This window comes from Heterobasidion irregulare (assembly GCF_000320585.1).
Source record: "Heterobasidion irregulare TC 32-1 unplaced genomic scaffold scaffold_03, whole genome shotgun sequence".
In the NCBI taxonomy this organism is placed as follows: Eukaryota; Fungi; Basidiomycota; class Agaricomycetes; order Russulales; family Bondarzewiaceae; genus Heterobasidion; species Heterobasidion irregulare.
Window position 1 is genome coordinate 854,223 of NW_009258199.1, and position 18,452 is coordinate 872,674.

The following is an 18,452-nucleotide window of genomic DNA, read 5'->3' on the forward strand; positions in this document are numbered from 1 at the left end:
GCTATTCCACCCTGCGCGACGTCGATCCCGCAGTCCTCTCCCCCGCTTCCCCAGACTCCCCCAGCCCCCGCCCGCGCGCCCGGTCCGATGCCGCCGCCCTCTCGCTCTCGCTCTCCCCAGACTTCTCCGCCTACAACGACTCTGCCTTCAGCGACGCCGACGCCGACGCCGGCCGTGACCAGCCCTCGCGCGCGGTCCCCCTCCGCCGCACCCGCGGCTCTGCAACCAGCGCGAGCAGGGTGTCCCAATATGTCCAGCAGTCGTCCATCAGGCTCTTGTCCACCCACATAGACCCTGCCGCAAGACGCACCGCCCTCTCCTCCCTCTTCTCCACCCAGACGTCTCCTCGCCCGCAGTCTCCCTCCGAGTCTAGCGTCCGCCTCGAGGGCCCCACCGCCAGCGTCGTCGTCCATGATTCTCGCCCCCTTGGCCATGTTGGCTCTGCCCTCAGCCTCCCCCACGATAATGCAGAGGCCAACATGGCCGACGACGAGCACCACACAGACGACATCGTAGAGCACCTCGACGTCGTCGGTACGTGCGCGCGATCAGTTCAGCTGCATGATATCATCATTCATATACACCACCGTCTGCAGATCCCCAAGTCGCCACCGTCTCCACCCTCGCAAACACTGCCAATGCCATCCTCATGTGCGTCTTCTCACTCACCCCACACCCTCCACCTCACCGAGCACTGTACCCAGTCCCCCTCTGTCCTTCTACTCCCGCAAGCCCGTTCTCGTCTTGCCCGAGCGTCCTCAAGATGCAGAGGCCGCATCTGCAGCGGGGTCCGACGACGAACTCGACCGCCACGTCGAGGACGTCCTCACCCGCCGCGCCCGCTTCCGCCGCATTCTCCAGGGTGTCTGGGCCTTTCTCAAGACCCGTGCGTACCCCTTCTCGCCCCTCTCCTGTCCTCGGCCCCCGCTGACCTGCCTTCACCAGCGATCGGTGTAAGCATGCCCCCCTTCGGCCCGTTATCTCACTCCCCTCATCGCTTTGTGTTGATACAGGTCATCGCCGGCATCTACGGTTTCCTCGTTGGTGAGTGCGCAGCGCGCGCTCGCTCGGTGCCCCATTCACTGTTCTGACGACGCCGCGACCCGCAGTCTTTTGGGGCGCTGCAATCGTGATATTCTTGCTCAAGATTATCAACCTACATAATGCGAATACCCAAGGATTCTGGGTGGAGGTCTCCTCCCAGATAGAGTGCGGTGAGCCCGCGCGCCCATCCACGCACTCGCCCTTTCTCTCTCTCTCTCTCTCTGATCCGAACGCCCCTCTCAGGGCTGTTCTGCGTCACCGGCCTGGGCCTCATACCGTGGCGCGTGACAGACACATACCGTCGGTGTTTCTCGACCGAGCTTCCGGTACGGGACGCTGACGGCCGTGCATTAGGTGTTTACAAAATATGGCGCTACAAGCGCCGCACCCGCCTCCTGCGCAAGCAGCACGGCCTCCCGGAGCTCTTCGACCCGGACGATCTGCCCGATCCGATCTACGACCCCAACTACGTCCACGTCCTCACCGAGGAGGAGCAGGCCGACCTGCACTATCGTGAGCACCCCACCCCACTTGGCCATTTTTTTCTCGCCCTCTGAGCCGGCCGCTCCGCCTCCAGAGCAGCAGAAGTTCATGAAGTCGCAAACGTGGTACCGCCCGCACGGCACGGAGACGCATCGCGTACGTCTGCTTTCCGTCCCCCATGCCGCTCTCGCAGCAATTCAACTCATGCCACCGTCCTCCCGCAGGCGTTCCCTATAAAGTGAGTCTCGCCGCCGCCCGCGCGTCGACCGCTGACCGATCCGCCCCCCTCTTGCAGCAAGGCGCTGCTGATCTGCTGCCTCAACGACGGCAACTCCATATTCCAGGTACGTCCGAGATTCATGACCAACCCCGCGCGTTGAAGAAACGACACGAGCTGACCGACGCACGCGCGCCAGATCTGCCTCTGCGGCGTCCAATGGGGCCTCAACCGGTAAGCGCACCCGCACACGCGCGCGCTGTCCGCCCGCACCTAAACAACTAACGCCGACGCCGACGTCCCCTTGCCCCCCTTCCGCAGGTTCGAGCGGCCCGCGTGGACGACGGGGATCCTCATCCCGCTCAGCTTCCTCTGCGGCATCTTCTCCGGCGTGTTCATCTGGCGCGGCGGGCAGCAGACGAAGCGCACCGCGCGCGTCGAGAGCTGCCTGCGCGCCGCGCTCGCGATGGACGGAGACAAGCGCGCGGGGAGACACGGGAGCAGGCGCGCCGCCGTCGCCGCCGCCGAGGCGAACGGGGTCGGCGTCGGCGTTGCGGACGCGAACGCGCCGGGCGCGAAGAGCGAGCGGAGCGGGGAGTACCCGCCCCTCGCGCAGAACGGGCGCGCGCCTGTGGAGGAGGACGGGGACGACGAGGACGAGGAAGGCGGCGCGGGCGGCGAGGGCGAGGGCGAGGGCGGCCAGCTGCTGCTGCCGCCGTCCGTGAGCCGCGTCGGCTCCCGCGAGAAGCCGCCGCGCCCGTCGACTTCGACCGATGGCCTGAACGAAAAGGGGGCGCGGCGCGCGAGCGTCGACGTCGCGAGCACGGTCGAGTGCAGCGAGGATGGCCGCGACGGCCGCGACGGCCGCGAGCACGCCCATGTGCGCGCGGGCACCCACACGCCGTCTATCTATATCGAGGAGGAGATGGTGGTGCCGCCGCGCTGACGTGCGTCGGTCGGTCGATCTTATTGTACGTTTACCTGTGCGATATCTAGTCCCGTCATCTATCAGCGGTAGAAACTCTCTGGACTGGCTCCCGGCGTCGCCGCTTCTGTTATTTTACCCCTGCCTATTCACGACTGTTGTATTATCCTCGTATGTACTAGAACACACACGGAACATTGGTTGAGTGATTTTCGAAAAAGGCATGCAATACAATTTATTGGGGGATACTTCTGTGGATTGTTGAAATCCGAACAACTGCTACGCAAATACGACCGCACCACGCTGAACGATATGCGCGCCCGACGACGCCGCCTGCCTCCTCGCTCCCACCGCAGGACGCGACGAGTCGGGAACCCGCGCAGCATAAGCATAACCAGCCAAGCAATTTTCTCTGGTCCCCGCAAGCACCGATAGTGGCCACCCGAATGGACCGAATCATCATCTCGCCGCAACTACCACCCAAGGTCAAGACACAGCAGCTGCTGTTCTGTTGAGAGCTGTCTGATAAGTTAACCGTAATGTGGACGCTGTTGAAGCGCAAGGAGATGCCGTTCAGGCGTAGGTCTCGCGGGCCCAGCGGGCGGCGGAGACGAGGTTAGCAAGGGAGGCCTCGGTTTCCTTCCAGCCACGAGTCTTCAGGCCGCAGTCCTAGAGGGAGAAAAGGTCAGCGAAAGAATCGAACGAGAGCAAGGTAAAGCAGACGAACGGGGTTGACAAACACGAGAGAGTCGGGGAGGGTCTTGAGCATGGCCTGGAGACGGTCACGGATCTCCTGGTCTCCGGGAACACGGGGGGAGTGGATGTCGTAGACGCCGGGGCCGATCTGGTTGGAGTAACCGTACTGCTTGAAGGTGTCCAAGAGCTTGAGGTCACTCTTCGACGCCTCGATGGAGATGACGTCAGCGTCAAGGCGCTGGATGGAGGGGAAAATGTCGTCAAAGTCGGAGTAGCAGAAGTGAGAGTGAGTCTGGAGAGCATCGGTAACGCCGGCGGTGGCGAGCTTGAACGAGTCAACGGCCCACTTGAGGTAGTTGTCCCAGTCAACGCGGCGGAGAGGAAGACCCTCACGGATGGCGGGCTCATCGACCTGGATGGCGTGAATGCCGGCCTTCTCAAGATCGATGACCTCGTCGCGGAGAGCAAGAGCGAGCTGCTTGGACTGGAGCTCACGGGAGACATCCGCGCGAGGGAAAGACCAGTTGAGGATGGTGACAGGTCCAGTCAGCATACCCTTCATTGGGCTCTTCGTGACGCTCTGGGCGTAGCTACTCCACTTGACGGTAATGGGACCAGGACGGCTGACATCCGAAACGATGATGGGAGGACGAACGTAGCTACAAACCAAGGACTTAATATGGTAGACGACGTAATGAGTAGAGATTTTACGAACCGGGAACCGTAGCTCTGAACCCATCCATTCTGGGTGAAGACAAAGCCGTTGAGGTGTTCACCGAAGTACTGCACCATGTCGTTACGCTCAGGTTCGCCATGGACGAGGAGGTCAAGACCGATGCGCTCTTGGAAGCGGACGACACTCTCGATCTCCTTCTTGAGGAAGTCCTCATACTGCTCCTCCGTGATCTCGCCCTTGGTGAACTTGGCACGAGCCGCTCGGATTTCCTTGGTTTGCTGAAGAGATAGTCAGTACACCGCGTTTACGATACAAAGCGACGAGGCGACTCACAGGGAAAGATCCGATGGTGGTCGTAGGGAACTTCGGGAGGTCAAGGTGCTTCTTCTGCACTTGCTGGCGGACGGCGAAGGGGCTCTTGCGCTCAAGCATATCGGGGGTGATCGCGGCAACCCGCTTGCGAACAGCATCGTCCGAAGTACGCTCAAATTCACGGCGCTTGGCAATAGAAGTCTTGTTGGCCTCCACCGCTTTGGCAACCTCAGCGGCCTGAGAGCCAGCAAGAGCCTTCGCGATGGTGGCAACTTCCGCAGCCTTCTCCAAAGCAAACGAGAACCAGTCCTTCTGCTCCTCGGTCAGTTTCTTCTCGTTCTCGAGGGTGACAGGAGTGTGAAGAAGGGAAGAGGAGGTCGCGATGATGACACGATCCTGACCGATGGCCTCTACAGCCTTCTGGCCGAGCTTGAGAGCGGCCTGGAAGTCAGTCTTCCAGACGTTTCGGCCGGAGACAACACCGAGGGAAAGAACGATGTTGGTGGGCTTGATGGCGGCCAGGACGTCCTCGAGCTGAGCAGGGGCACGATCAAGATCGATGTGGAGACCATCGATGGGGAGCTTGGCGACAAACTTCACGTTAGCACCAAGGCGTCCAAAGTAAGTGGTAAGCAGGATCTTTGGGGCGACAGGAGCAAGGTCGGTGTATGCTGAGATGAACTCCTTCTCAAGAGTAGCAGACTTGTCGAGGACGAGGATGGGCTCATCGACCTGGACCCACTCAGCGCCCGCAGCCTTGAGATCAGCCAAAAGCTGTTTATAGACGGGCAGGAGCTTGGGAAGAAGGGAAATGGGCTGGAATCCTGGCTTGGCCTCCTTAGACGACTTGCCGAGGACGAGGAAAGAAACAGGGCCCAAGACGACGGGGCGAGTCTCGACGCCGAGAGCCTTCGCCTCCTTGTACTCCTCGACAGCCTTGTTGAAGTTCAGCTTGAACTCAGTCTCACCCGAGAACTCGGGTACGACAAAGTGGTAGTTGGAATCAAACCTATCGAAACTCTCAGTATCGTGTACAAAACGGAACGGTTGGGAAAGTTCGCTTACCACTTCTTCATCTCCGAAGCAGGGACATCAACGCCATCAGCCTGACGGCCACGACCCATGGCAAAGTAAACATCCAGGGGAGAGAGACCCTGACCAACGTAGCGCTTGGGAATGACGTTGAACGCCGCCGAGTGGTCGAGAACGTGGTCGTAAAGCGAAAACTCGCCACTGCCATCGATCGCTCAGAAAAGGCGTTAAAACGAAAAGATCTTAGAAGTGACCAACCTCGGAACGAAGTCAACACCCTTGGCCTTGACGCTCTGCCAGTTGGTCTTCTTCACGTCAGCCGCAGCCTGCGTGAGCTGATCGGCAGAAATTTTGCCTGCCCAGTAAGCCTCGACGGCCTTTTTCACCTCACGATTGGCACCTGTGCAAGGCATCGATGATGAACATCGGGAAACATTTTCAGCGCAGAAAAATCATACCAATGCGAGGGAAACCGAGAACGCTAGAAGAGACCATGTTGAAGATTTTGGAGGTGCGGTGAAAAGGGGAGATGGTGGTGAAGGGTAAATTCTGTGGGAGCTGAAATGGTGCTACAAATACTCAGAATTTAGCGCTGGCGGACGCTGCCGAAGAACCGAACCTTTCATCTTATCACCTCATCTTTGCCTCATGTCAATCGAACTCGAACTCGAACCGATCAACCTTAGCTCAACCGCTTTCCCTACAGACATTTATATTGCATATTTACAGAGGCATGTTATGTCGTGTAAGGCATTTACGGAGGTTCTTCTGAGAACGGCCCTTTTTTGGTGTCTACCAGGTGGATAGAGAAGGAAGGGTAAGCGGCGTATGAGCCCATGATCATGGTGAGTGTTTTAGTATCACAATCGTACTTGTGCTACCCTCTGAGGCTTCCAAGAAGGCTGAAATGACCAGGCTCTCAAGAGACCCAACAGCCATCCTCTCTAATGTGCATGCTGTTTCCCGTGGAGTATCGCTGTGTCAGATGAGCCAGGCCCAGGCTGCCAGGCTTTCTCGATTCTGTCACGGTCCGGGCTTGCCGTGCACTTCAATATAAAGGCCCAAATCCCTGTCGTGGACCGCCCCTTTCCCATCGTTCGCCCAACATGACATCCAACCCATCATTTGTACTTCAAGGCATTGAAAAGGTACGGAAAACGTCCACGAAACTCTGTCGTCGTATTCATCGATCCTGTCCTTTAAATAGGTCACCTACGAGGAGCGGCCTATCCCAGAGAGTATGTCAATCACTTCCTGATCCGCTCGTACTACCAGCTCAGGCATCATAAATCACAGTAAAGGACGACGAGGTGCTCGTCGAAGTCAAGAAGACTGGTAAAGTATTTCGACTACTTTATCAGAACCATGCATTGAACCTCGTTATGGATAGGCATATGCGGATCTGATGTGCGCTCCTACCTAATACTATTGAAAGGTCCTATTTATACGTGATCTCGTTAGGTCCACTACCTGGTTCATGGGCGCATTGGTGATTTTGTTGTCGACGGCCCCATGGTGATTTGCGCTTTTCAGTGAGACGTCTTCAGATATAATTAACTGGTAGTCCCTTAGGTCCTTGGACACGAATCCTCGGGAATCATCAACAAAGGTAGCGCACACGATCGCAGAAGTCATCATAGTATTGCCTCTGACTGTGGTCTCTTCAGTTGGCAAGAAGGTGACGAGGGTCAAGATTGGAGACCGAGTGGCTATGGAGCCTGGTGCATCATGTCGCACCTGTGATGACTGCAAGAGCGGTCGCTACCAGGTGTCTCGACTTCGATCTATTGTTTGTCTGTTGTAACTGACAAGGCTGTGACACCTCGCATCCCGTAGCTGTGCGCCGATAGTAAGTAGTAGTCTCAATCACCGTTCTGATTTTGGACCGGAACTGATTCATCTTTTAGTGGCTTTCGCCGCTACTCCTCCTTACGATGGAACCTTGGCCCGATACTACCGCTTGCCTGCCGACCTTGTCTATGCTCTTCCAGACCATTTGACCCTTGAGGATGGTGCGATGGCAAGTGTTTTGACTGTAACACATAGCAAAAGGAATCTGACGCCAAGTGCCAGATGGAGCCACTCGCAGTAGCCGTTCATTCAGTTTCCACTTTGGCTGGATTCAAGCCCAATCAGGCCGTTGCTGTTTTCGGCTGTGGGCCTGTTGGGCTCCTCTGTATGGCTGTAGCTAAGGCCCTCGGCGCCTCACGCGTCGTTGCGGTGGATATTGTCCCTGCTCGCTTGGAGTTCGCTAAAACATATGCTGCTACGGAGACATTCCTACCACCCGCTCCGGAATCTGGAGAATCAAAAATAACGTACTCAAAAAGATCTGCAGCACTGATGAAGGCACAGCTCGGCATCGAGGAGCGTGGAGAGAAGGCAATAGACCTTGTGCTCGACGCGAGTGGTGCTGAAGTCTCGATCCAAACTGGTCTCTTTATCGTCAAGATCGGCGGGACCTTTGTTCAGGTTTGGCATTTTCTGACGCCTTAGGTTTGCTTGCTCATGAGAGTATAGGTTGGCATGGGCCAGCCCGAGGTCACTGTTCCGATTGGACTGTTTCTCTCGAAAGAGATCACTATCAAAGGGTCATTCCGATACGGAGTATGTTAGCTTATTTTTTCACCTTTGGTGTTTAGGGGTTACTTACGCGTCTCCCTTCAACAGTCTGGTGATTATCGACTCGCCATTGCTCTCGCGGCTCAGGGTAGAATCGATTTGAAGCCAATGGTCACACATAGGTAATACTCTTTAGCGTATGTTGCACGAGTATAACACTCATGCGCTTCCAGGTTCGCATTCAACGACGCAGTCGCCGCATTCAAGGCTACAAGGGCCGGAAAGACTGAAGATGGCAAAAGCCTCATCAAGGCCATCATCTCTGGGCCTGATGTACCGGTCGATTCCCTCTAGGATTTCAGATTTTCCAGAAACATACCGCTTGACGTGTAAGATAGGAAATCAATCTGGTATCTGCGCGGTTTTGTACGTTGTGTGTAGAAGCTATCGCAGAAATAAAAGTGCATTAGGATGGCATATGTTGAGACGACGCAGTTACTGGTTATAGAGGGATATAAAATGGCTCAGGCTTGTTTGTATGGTGGGGACCTATGATCGAGTTGTCAATACTCCGTCAATGCACGGCCGCGCACAGGCGCTTAGCCCATCTCTTACTCCAACAACGCGTCAAGACGGTATACAACATAAAATCTAGCTCAGCTTCAGAACCGATCGTATTTGAAGGATTCTGGCCTCTTAAAAACCTATACACGTCGTTTGATATTCTGGATCGCGAGGCCAGGTCAGTATACCCATCAGTTATCGAACTAATTAAGAAGTTTCAAATATTTGCTCACATAGTGAGATCCAGTTCAAGAACCTTATGAACTTTGGGTCAACTCGCCTACGCGCCTAGCATCCGAAGGAATCCCAGGCTCAGCTGTGTGACCTGCATCTTAGAATCTGTCTGCTCATGCCGTTCCATTCGCGCAATGCGTATTATCTGCGTGTGTCCGCCTCCGATGTGATACCGCTCTATGTGAGTCAACTATCTACGTTATGACAATGGCTACTGGTCGAACTGACACCCTATTGAGCTTTATCTCGATGAACGACATGTCGGATGGATGTCAGACAGGGTCCTTCAGCACATCCTTGCTGATCTCAGGCCAAAGTCAGAGTGTTCCCCGCAGTGAAGCTGTGTATTGTCATGGGCTGAGTTCATTTGATGAATAGGATAGTTCCAAAGATGACCGCAGAGGCCGGCGTAGACCAAGGTACTGCGTCTTCTCAAGCAAAGAGGGGTACTGTTGATGTGCACCGAGGAGGCAAGTCTCACACGCAGGCTGGCGAGGGCGTTCACTCAATTTCGTTCAGACACATATCAATTTGCTTACTTCTTTCGCAAAGCAGAGCCACACGCTGTACTTGTCAAGGCATGCCTTGTTCGCTTGTAAAGCAAGTATTTTGATAACTGATCAAACGTTTACTGCCAGTCACGGAACTTTGTTCTTGATACACGTCCTCCACAGTCTCTCCCGAAACCGAGCGAAGATAACATACACACTAAGAAACGAAAGAACCGTCGAGCCCCAAGGGCAAAGGCCTCCTCCGAGTCGAAACCTGAGAATGCCAAACGGCGAAAGATACAAAACAGAAGGGAACTTTCGGAAGAGGATGCAAAAGCGGAAGAAACACCAAATGAGGATGAAATCGATGCGGCCCTTGACGCAGGTGCTGCCGCCGTTCTTATGGCGCCCCGTCGATCCTCACGAGCCAGAAAACTTGCAGCTGGGAGCTATCGGGAAGACAAAGAGGATGGTAATACGAGTGATGAATCAACAGCTGAAGTCTCGAACAGCATCTCTGACGACACTAGGCAAAGTACACAGTTTGGGGCGTCCGCGCTTTCACCTCAAACAACAAGCGCACAATCTCCTACCGTTATGATGAAAGACGAGACGGAAGAAGCGGCTCTCATTGACCCCCATTCGGAGTCAGTAGCTTCAGATGTTCTTGTGGAAGACGACACGACATTGAATATCCCGCAACCAGGCCCAGAGGTGGTCATTGAGGTCGAAGATGACGAGGAACCGAAGCCAAAGCTCTCCTTGCAAGTCAAATACCAAGGTTTTCACATCTATGGTCGTTGTCTTTGCGTCGTCGTCGAACCATGGCCTCCCATCAGGTCTGCATCTCGTGCTCCCTCACTGGCTCCTCCTGGTGCTATGACGATTAGGGCACCGAGTATAGCACCCTCTGATTTCATTCCTAGCGGGCAGAGAGCTAGGACTCCACTCTTCCTGCCGGATTTTGATAGAGAAACGACCCCGACCCTCGTATCATCTCGACAGACAAGAATCTTACCACCTGTTCCTCTATTCAACGACCCTTTGCCAGAAGAGGGCTACGACTCCGATCTAGACGCTGATGATGACAACAGTGGGCTCTTGAGGTTCAGTCAAACCCTCAGTGCGACGGCAGAGACTAATAGGATGGTTGAGGATGATGATGAGTTTGAAGGGGCTGTATTCTTCGCAGATGCGGATCAAGCGAGGGAATTATGATTGTCGGGTGAAGTAGACGACTATACAGCATTAACTTTTAAGCTCTACCTATTTCTCGTAGGATCTCCAGTTGCCGAGGCTTGTTGACTGCTCTGAAACCATATGGCGCCATTTCAAACTGGCCGTGTCCTCCAGAGAGTGCGCGAAGTCGGGTAGAATAATCCAGCACCCGACTGAGAGGTGCTACTGCATGGACAGAACGGCGCATCTGAAAGCCTCCAGCATTAGAGCCCGCTGTTGATGTGGAAGACATTGTGGAAGGTGATAACCATTTAGGAGGTATGTAGAGACCCTCTTGAAGGAACGGGCCAACTTCGTCACTATCAGTGAGGACACTCGACCCAGCAAGGTCAAGGACCTCGCCCCCGCGCTCTGTGAGGTCCTTGATAACTTTGCCGAGGGAATCTTCGCCGACAGAGATGCGAAGTTGAATGAAAGGCTCCATGACAGTGCCCATTCCAATTTGCTCAAACAGGTTGCGCAGAACAACAGCACTGGTGCCAGCTAGGGTCGAAATAGGACTGTCCGGAGGCAATTGAAATCCTTGAACTTGAACACAGTGGCGAGAGAGCGGAAGAGATGTGTTTGGTGAATTCGACAAGGTATTCGCAATCCCTTGGCCGATATAGCCATATGGGTCATTTGAATCATAGAAGGAGCTCGGCGCTGGCAGAGGTTTGCCGTTGTCGCGCAGAACAATATTGCCATCCCACGCAGGATCACCAGCTTCATCAAATTCCAGTGGTCGAACACTATACGACACGGACGAGTTCAAAAACTGCCCGGTTAGATCAACGGCCCAAGATGGCGAGCCCTGGTAATCATGACTTGGTCCTTCCCTGAAACTAACACGGCGTTTGCCAAGCTCAAAACGAACGTTCCACTCGTCCCGTAGTCGACCCTCAACGATTTCAAGATGTAGAGCTCCTAGTCCATGAACGAGAATCTGACCTTCCTGAGTCTCGACGCGGACTGACGGATCTGTGCGTGCTAATGAATGCAACGCAGTTTCCACGGGCTCCAGATCTGAATGCGATTGAGGAATTATAGAGGCAGACATGACTGCTGGTGGAGGTGTGATGTCGGGTATTGAATGAGATTCTTTTTGTTTGCCCCTGCTGGTGATTAATGTATCACCAGTGCGAGTGTGCTTAAGCCCAAGGATGACGCCAACGGACCCAAAGGGCAGTTCCTCGACTTCTTCGGCCTCAGATGCGTATAACATTAAAAGTTTCGATACTCGCTCCTTGACATTGCGCGAGATATTGTGAAGGACACTTTGACGGGTTAATGTCCCTAGATATCAGAATCAGCCGTGTCAACTATTTGTCGAGGATATCAATTGCATACCTGAGTAGACACGTACAAATGTCATCCAACCTCGCTTCCTGTCCCACGCAACCTTCCAGGCTAATGCACGTACAGGCGAATTGCTCGATTGTTTTACGTGCTTCACGTCCAATGGGCTCGCCAATAACTCTCCAGCATAATCCATAAGAATTTCAGTTCCGATGTTCTTGATAGCGGACCCGCAGATGATGGGAAGGACATCCGAGCGTAACGTTGCTGCACGAAGATGTGGAAGTATTGTAGAAGGCAATACACTGAGATATGCGGACGGAGTCGACGGCAGTTCCAGGAGGGCTTCCATGAGTGGCTCAGAGAACATAGCAATATTCTCTATGAGTTCGGTACGGGCTGGAACAAGATGAGAAATAATGGGGTGTTGAGCAGGCAAGATCCCTGTCTCATAAAGTTTATCCACTTCCAGAGGAAGAGGGTGCCGTGAGCATGATCCGTCTGCCTCCCATTTCCATATCTCCCACCTGACGAGGTCCACAAGCCCCTCAATACCGGGCTCTGCTCGAGAATAATTGTCAGGGTTGAACGAGGCAATCGGAAGGGTCAGCGCCATGGGTTTGGGGTGAATTCGGTGAGAGAGCAAAGAAAGCAAAGATAGATTGAATGAGGCTCCCGGACGATCTAATTTATTCACAAACAGGATTCTGGTTGGAACACCGTATCTGAGAGTATTTAGTGTATTTTCAGAGCAAAATCATTGGAGTGGAGAAGCTAACTCACCTATCCAACTGGTTCCAGACCCCTTTCGTCTGCGCCTCAACACCCTCTACTGAATCAATCAAAACAACGGCGCCATCCACGACCCGACTCGCACTCTCAACCTCCATTCCAAAATCCGCGTGTCCAGGAGTATCTATGAGGTTGAATTTCCAGTATCTCCACTTGACAGGTATGCTGGCTGATTGTATGGTGATTCCTCTCTCGCGCTCTGCGGGCAAAAAGTCTGTTGTAGTGCTTCCGGTATCAACAGATCCTGAAGAAGACAGGTACGAAGACTTGAGAAGAATCGACTCAGTCAAAGTAGTCTTCCCCGAATCTGGCGTGCTAGCGAAGTTGGTTTATGGTTTGCAGAAAAAATGGTTTGAGTACTTACCGATGTGCGCAACCACAGCTAGGTTGCGAACCTTTGAAGGATCATAACGAGCGGTAGAAAGAAATCTGCGAGATTGATATGACACGGGAAAGGCAGGAATGCTATAAATTATGGAGCATCGCAATTGCTGCAGAGACAGCATGTCCCGTCGCCAGCGGGGTTTTTTATGCCTTGAGCCTTTCTCGGAGTCGGCGGGAGGAGAAGATGCACGGAGCGCACACAAAGGCAAACAGCGCGGCAAGCTGTCGGTGCACTGCGGGTTGCCGAGGTCGAGTGACGCACAAGATGGGCTATTGTCCTCTGAGTCTGAGCCTCTGGCATTCACCACCACGTCACCTTCGCCATGGCCGCATCGAATGATGTCCCCGATGGCTTCGAGGAACATCTTCGACAGAGACAGACTCTTCAGAGCCATCTAGAGACTGTGCCATCATCTAGTGTCACCCAACCGCACGGGAACATCCCAAATACTCCCCTTGCCGCTTCGACCATCTCATTTCTGCTCGGATCTATATTTTCCCTCGCCTTTGCGACATTTTTATCGGGAGGCTTGGTCTCAAGCTGGTGGTCTACATATCAACTGGGGTTTTTCGTAGCCGCATGGGCCGCATTTCATTGGGGGGAATTTGCAGTAACGGCTGGTTGGAACAGGGAGAAGTGCAGTGTTGATTGTAAGCCACAGACAATTATTTTTCTGGGACGTTGCCTAATGCCCCAACAGCCTTCCTTCTGGATAACGGTGCTCTGTACCATGCAGCCAACAGTCTCGCGCTGTTCGAATACTTGCTTTCATTGTACTTGCGCCCGTCATTGAAGTCACACCCCTACATATCAGCAATTGGTATGTGGCGGTACTTGTTCTACTCATGATCCAGCTGATTCAAGGTGCATTGAGGGGTGACTATGGTTGTCTTTGGTCAAGCGTTGCGATCCATTGCAATGATTCAAGCTTCTACTAACTTTTCTCATTCCCTTGCTTTCCGAAAACTGGCTCGTCACCAGTTAGTGACTGATGGTATATACGCGTTCGTTTTGTGTCGATCTCTGCGGAAAGGTCTCTCTCTGATCCTTTGCTCAGATGGTTCCGCCATCCATCGTATGCTGGGTTTTTCTATTGGGCGTTGGGGACGCAGCTCGTGCTCCAGAATCCTATTACATTCATGGCCTTTTCAGCCATATTATGGCGGTTTTTCTCTCAAAGAATACGAGGTAAGTTCGCGGATCATCATCATATGGAACTCAAACCAAGGATCCTTTCTAGTCGAAGAGAAAACGCTGATAAACTTCTTCGGCGACGCATATGTCGAATATCGAAAGAGAGTGGGCACAAAAATCCCTTTCATCTCATGAAACAGACCAATGCAGATGGCGTTGCGGAGCTATCTTTCTATACAGTTAGCGTTTAGAAAGTTCAACAATAAAATATAGAAAGCGATGAGATGGGGAACATAGTGGTATGCATGAATGCATGATTGTGATCTCATAAAAAAGAAAAATACCGAGTGTAATGACATGACACATGCGACTTTTGGTGAATATGGAATACCAGCCGTCCCAACCACCGCCACCAATCGCTCACTCCTGAAGGATTGTGCCCTTCTCCGACACGTAGATACCGTCCAAGAATTTACGGATATCCTTGTTCCGCACCCGGCAGATACCCTGAATAGATGCCGCTGGAGTGGAGAATTTCAGCGGAAGATACCCACGACAAACTGAGTAGACTTACCTGATTGTGAGACATTCTCAATGTCAGCACCCTCAAGGATCAGCTCATCCTTTTGCGCCTTGCTCTCAGATACTGTTACACCGTCCAGCATGTGGACGTGGCGAACGGTCTGGGGAAATTTGGTTTCAGTTGTCTAGAATCCGGATAAGATTTCACGCACCTTCTCGCCCAGAAAATTACGGATCTCCAATGAGCGGCCATTCTCTTGGATGATACAGTTGATTGGGAAATGGGCGTAGACAGCGCGCATTTTGTACAAGAAACCCTGTCCTCTCATGTGAGCCAGCAAATAGCAGAGTCACCATCGTTAGACAGCCAACCTTGGTGACACCGGTGATCATGTTGAGAATGAGACTCTTAATTGTGCGCAAGCATGCGACGTGTTTGCGGCCGCCTTGCCAGACTGCAAGAGTCACCTTGTTTGCTTTGCCCTTGAGGAGGCGGATGTCCATGTTGACATGGCGGACGTTCTTGGTCAACGTCCCTCTTGGTCCTGTGACATTGATGACGCGGGATTTGATGGTGACATTGACGCCCTCGGGAATGTCGAGCTCTTCGTTCTTGACAACGTCTCTCATCTTAAGAGAAATGGTGTATCAGCAATTTCGCCCTAAGACTGCATCCTTCCGCCGTGAAGTCAATCCATCGTAGTGGAACTGCAATTCCACCGTTCAACTGCCTCCAACCTATATTCTAACTCGACAGCAGACTCCCGAGAAACATAGATTCGTCCTCACCTTTAAAGTATAGGTCTTGAGGCTGTCGGCAACGGCTTAGGGCGTTCTGGATTCGAGCAGTGGGCGGTGGCGCGGGATTGAGTTTACCGGGCGGAGCTTTAATGCAAGTCATTATGCTGCCACGCATGCTTTCTCTCTTCAATTGCAACCACCATCATCACTTAGACGTGATTCCCAGTATCATTGTAAAATTGAACGAGCTATAAGCCCGAACATCTGTGGTTGTCAATAGTCCAATCCGTGAGACTGCTATCATTGATCGCGGACCTCTGCTTCCTCCCCCTTGCCTCTACAAAGATGTCGACGTTTCCTCCGAATGTGGCATATAGCCAGATCCCTCCAGCAACTTATCCTTTCCAACCTCACCCCTCGTATCAGTATCCCCCGCCTTCCTCATCGCTCTACATGGTTGATCCAAATACTTTTCGTCGCGATTACACGATGCGCCTAGCGGAGCTAACTGTAAACTCCAGGCCCATTATTCAGAATTTATCGATGGTTGCACAAGAGTATTCGCGATGGGCAGATGTTGTTGTTCAATGCATCGAGAATCACATACGGCAGGTGAGTGGTCTGTTTCTGTAATTAGTTTCTCTTCTTTTTTTCCGCAATTCCATGTCGACTGCATGACGCCAGATGGGTAGCTCGACTATAGGATGATGTAGCTTTGCGCCTTGTGTATGTATGTAAAGTGGTAGCGTAGTGTAGCTGAGACAAAGAGAAAAAAGAAACGCAAGTGCCTGCTTAGCCTATGAGGGCGGCGCGCATATTGGAAGCTCAGCTAGCAATTCTTTTTCTGTCGTTGATTCGTCATACCGTGATGCTGACTAATTCTCCTCGTTTCATGATCGTTAGGTGCCTCCTTGGATGAAGCTCCCTTCATTCTATCTTTTAGATGCCGTTTCGAAGAACGTCTATGACCCGTACGCTCGCCATTTCGCCTCGGTCGTCACTTCCCTTTTCCTCGATTCATATGGTCTCGTCGAGCCTGGTGTCCGTAGTAAAATGGAGGAAATGCTTTTGACTTGGCGTACCGGCGGTCCTCATGGTAGAGAATTATTTGGTGTAGGTCCTCAGGTTGCGATCGAGCGAGGCATATGGGGCTCAGGCGTAATCAATGACGTGCGTTGCCTTTTGCTATCATATTATCTCATAGTTCTCATGTCTTTCACAATCAGTCGTCCTTACCATCGGGTGCTGGGACTATCTCTAAATCACAAGTTATCAGTGAACTTGAATTCACCCTTGGTCAAACAGAACGAGCTCTCCAGTCCAATCCATTTGACTCTGTGATTCAAAATGATGTCAGTGTTTTACATCAGGTGCGTAATTGTTTCTACTCGGAATAGCGTGTCAGTAATTTATCTCAACTTAGTTGAGAAAACTTGTCGAGGACGGTGGGGTATCACAAGAAGAACTTCGTCAGATCCTTACTAAGTTACGCAGTCTTGCACGTCCGCCTCCCCCTAATCAACCTGCTCCGTCTATTGGTCCGAGCAAATATTCTTCCAATTTATCTGCCTCTTACACCGGTCTGTCATCGTATCCTCCGCCTGTCGCTCAGCCGCCGCCTCCTTTGCCGCCTGCCGTCCAGCAGTTTTACTCTCAACCGCCGTCAAATCCTTATCCATCGTTTGATCAAATTGAGGCGCCACTCTCTGCCCTGCCTTCAACCGCGGGTCCATCATCTACCACTACAAGTTCAACAGTTACTATGCCTAACATATCCAACTTGTTCGAGGCTCTATTGAAGGCTGGTGTAGTCTCAGCAACCGGTACTCCCACTGGAGCTGGCACGACAACAACAGCGAGCGAGGTTGAGGAGAGTAAGCCTGCGCCTCCTGAAGATCTTGATAGGGATGAGGCAAGAGCTTATAGAGAAGCTATCCTCGCTGAGAACATCAAGTTCACAAGTGCTGATATCTCGAGGTTAGTCTTTTGGATCGCCTTCTTCCGCGCGACTGATCCGACAATCTCTCTCAGGCGCCGTTCGCGGATAGTTCATTTTCTTTATGATCGTTTACCCGTGCAATGTAAACAGTGTGCGATCAGATTCCAGGATACTGTTACGGGTAGAAAACAAATGCAGGATCACCTTGATATGCATTTCAGACAGAACAGGAAAGCTAACCAGAACGTTGGCCGTGGTCACAGTCGTAGCTGGTTCGTTGGTGCAGAGGTGTGGATAATCGCATGTTCCTAGCGCTAATGTGTGACACTGACAGAACGCCCTTTCTAGGATTGGGTGCACGACACTTCTGCGAGTAGTAAAGGCAAAGGTAACGCGGACCAGTCCCGTCCTCTGAATGCTAAAGCTGTCGCCGCTGCCGAGGCTGCGAAGCGTGATGCAGAGCTACGCGCTCAGTTCGTGGTTGTGCCGCCTGGAGATGAGGCGAAGCACATCGCATGTCCCATCTGTAAGGAGGTTTTGAAATCAGAGTTTCAAGAGGAAGACGAAGAGTGGGTGTGGCTGAACGCCGTCAAAGTCGAAGATCGGGTACATATTTTGCTCTGCTCTTTTGTAGTGGTTGCTCATGTCTGCTTTTATTCCTGACACAGATTTATCATGCGACGTGCCACGCTGAAGCACGAACATCCGCTACTACGATCGCTGCCCGCCTTCGCATGGATGCAGCTGTTGTGCGAAGTCGTTCTGCTACTCCGGATGTGTCCTCGCAGCGCGGGACCCCACCACGAACAACATCAGTCAAGACCGAGTCATCGCCATTGAGGCTCGCAGGTACCAAGCGGAAAGTTGAATCCGAAGATGTACCTGGCCTAGGCAGCGAGGCTGAGGGGTCACCGCCAATGAAGAAAACGTTGCTGTCCACGGCATAGAGTTGCACTTGAGCTGTGTTGTTGGAATAGGTTTGGGTTGTGTTGGGTCTCGCATTATACATCTAGTCTCATCATTATTGGTTGTGTTTCTTTTTTCCATTTTCTCTTCATCCTCTCCCATCTATCTACCCTGAGCGTTTGCATTGGCATTGGCATTGGCATTAACATTATCAAGCATATGTATCATTGCCCGCAATAATACCATCTGTTTTGGATTCTGATGTTGAGATCACTGTGGG

The 18,452-nt window shown here is 52.7% G+C and overlaps 8 protein-coding genes across 8 annotated transcripts; 5 read left to right on the forward strand and 3 right to left on the reverse strand.

Annotated features, from left to right (window-relative positions):
• Positions 1-350: 350 nt before the first annotated feature.
• HETIRDRAFT_238575 (uncharacterized protein) lies at positions 351-2,216 on the forward strand (the record flags this gene model as incomplete). The annotated part of the gene is made up of 13 exons (XM_009545325.1): positions 351-534; positions 597-651; positions 705-886; positions 946-953; positions 1,014-1,044; positions 1,110-1,214; positions 1,288-1,344; positions 1,399-1,557; positions 1,622-1,683; positions 1,752-1,765; positions 1,823-1,871; positions 1,944-1,978; positions 2,066-2,216. Coding segments are annotated over 13 exons (1,092 nt in total), but the record flags the coding sequence as incomplete, so codon positions are not given.
• HETIRDRAFT_472219 (uncharacterized protein) lies at positions 2,096-5,971 on the reverse strand. The gene is made up of 7 exons (XM_009546297.1): positions 5,844-5,971; positions 5,644-5,785; positions 5,419-5,586; positions 4,375-5,362; positions 4,081-4,319; positions 3,397-4,024; positions 2,096-3,338 (listed from the first exon to the last, which is right to left on the reverse strand). Exons 1-7 carry the CDS (start codon positions 5,878-5,880, stop codon positions 3,243-3,245), a joined length of 2,298 nt encoding a protein of 765 aa, XP_009544592.1. The 5' UTR covers positions 5,881-5,971; the 3' UTR covers positions 2,096-3,242.
• Positions 5,972-6,071: 100 nt separating this feature from the next.
• Positions 6,072-8,423, forward strand: HETIRDRAFT_408174 (uncharacterized protein). The gene is made up of 15 exons (XM_009545326.1): positions 6,072-6,116; positions 6,185-6,230; positions 6,284-6,533; positions 6,593-6,623; positions 6,682-6,720; positions 6,776-6,792; positions 6,847-6,900; positions 6,958-6,994; positions 7,053-7,153; positions 7,222-7,234; positions 7,293-7,405; positions 7,459-7,857; positions 7,906-7,992; positions 8,056-8,129; positions 8,181-8,423. The coding sequence occupies exons 3-15, from the start codon at positions 6,492-6,494 to the stop codon at positions 8,299-8,301; spliced, it is 1,128 nt and encodes a 375-aa protein (XP_009543621.1). The 5' UTR covers positions 6,072-6,116; positions 6,185-6,230; positions 6,284-6,491; the 3' UTR covers positions 8,302-8,423.
• A 1,215-nt stretch (positions 8,424-9,638) lies between these two features.
• On the forward strand, positions 9,639-10,454 carry HETIRDRAFT_415624 (uncharacterized protein; the record flags this gene model as incomplete). The annotated part of the gene is made up of 1 exon (XM_009545327.1): positions 9,639-10,454. One exon carries the CDS (start codon positions 9,639-9,641, stop codon positions 10,452-10,454), a length of 816 nt encoding a protein of 271 aa, XP_009543622.1.
• A 37-nt stretch (positions 10,455-10,491) lies between these two features.
• On the reverse strand, positions 10,492-13,051 carry HETIRDRAFT_312899 (uncharacterized protein; the record flags this gene model as incomplete). The annotated part of the gene is made up of 4 exons (XM_009545328.1): positions 10,492-11,750; positions 11,805-12,478; positions 12,537-12,852; positions 12,910-13,051. 4 exons carry the CDS (start codon positions 13,049-13,051, stop codon positions 10,492-10,494), a joined length of 2,391 nt encoding a protein of 796 aa, XP_009543623.1.
• A 201-nt stretch (positions 13,052-13,252) lies between these two features.
• HETIRDRAFT_312857 (uncharacterized protein) lies at positions 13,253-14,259 on the forward strand (the record flags this gene model as incomplete). Its single annotated transcript, XM_009545329.1, has 5 exons — positions 13,253-13,580; positions 13,631-13,750; positions 13,805-13,934; positions 13,988-14,118; positions 14,171-14,259. The coding sequence occupies 5 exons, from the start codon at positions 13,253-13,255 to the stop codon at positions 14,257-14,259; spliced, it is 798 nt and encodes a 265-aa protein (XP_009543624.1).
• Positions 14,260-14,360: 101 nt separating this feature from the next.
• Positions 14,361-15,216, reverse strand: HETIRDRAFT_381154 (uncharacterized protein; the record flags this gene model as incomplete). The annotated part of the gene is made up of 4 exons (XM_009545330.1): positions 14,361-14,585; positions 14,639-14,747; positions 14,799-14,903; positions 14,959-15,216. The coding sequence occupies 4 exons, from the start codon at positions 15,214-15,216 to the stop codon at positions 14,485-14,487; spliced, it is 573 nt and encodes a 190-aa protein (XP_009543625.1). The 3' UTR covers positions 14,361-14,484.
• Positions 15,217-15,531: 315 nt separating this feature from the next.
• HETIRDRAFT_62543 (uncharacterized protein) lies at positions 15,532-18,439 on the forward strand. The gene is made up of 7 exons (XM_009544967.1): positions 15,532-15,939; positions 16,231-16,497; positions 16,554-16,697; positions 16,751-17,304; positions 17,359-17,554; positions 17,615-17,872; positions 17,935-18,439. Exons 1-7 carry the CDS (start codon positions 15,673-15,675, stop codon positions 18,211-18,213), a joined length of 1,965 nt encoding a protein of 654 aa, XP_009543262.1. The 5' UTR covers positions 15,532-15,672; the 3' UTR covers positions 18,214-18,439.
• Positions 18,440-18,452: the final 13 nt, after the last annotated feature.

What these genes read in the sequence shown, in the direction of transcription:
- HETIRDRAFT_472219 (XM_009546297.1), bottom strand. Translation starts at nt 5,880, where the DNA reads ATGGTCTCTTCTAGCGTTCTCGGTTTCCCTCGCATTG. An exon ending in GCTTCGGAGATGAAGAAGTG is followed by an intron (nt 5,363 to 5,418) that starts GTAAGCGAACTT and finishes GAGTTTCGATAG; the next exon opens with GTTTGATTCCAACTACCACT. An exon ending in GTTCAGAGCTACGGTTCCCG is followed by an intron (nt 4,025 to 4,080) that starts GTTCGTAAAATC and finishes CTTGGTTTGTAG; the next exon opens with CTACGTTCGTCCTCCCATCA.
- HETIRDRAFT_408174 (XM_009545326.1), top strand. Translation starts at nt 6,492, where the DNA reads ATGACATCCAACCCATCATTTGTACTTCAAGGCATTGAAAAG. An exon ending in TCGGCGGGACCTTTGTTCAG is followed by an intron (nt 7,858 to 7,905) that starts GTTTGGCATTTT and finishes ATGAGAGTATAG; the next exon opens with GTTGGCATGGGCCAGCCCGA. An exon ending in AAGCCAATGGTCACACATAG is followed by an intron (nt 8,130 to 8,180) that starts GTAATACTCTTT and finishes ATGCGCTTCCAG; the next exon opens with GTTCGCATTCAACGACGCAG.
- HETIRDRAFT_62543 (XM_009544967.1), top strand. Translation starts at nt 15,673, where the DNA reads ATGTCGACGTTTCCTCCGAATGTGGCATATAGCCAGATCCCTCCAGCA. An exon ending in GCTCAGGCGTAATCAATGAC is followed by an intron (nt 16,498 to 16,553) that starts GTGCGTTGCCTT and finishes TTTCACAATCAG; the next exon opens with TCGTCCTTACCATCGGGTGC. An exon ending in CCGTCAAAGTCGAAGATCGG is followed by an intron (nt 17,873 to 17,934) that starts GTACATATTTTG and finishes TTCCTGACACAG; the next exon opens with ATTTATCATGCGACGTGCCA.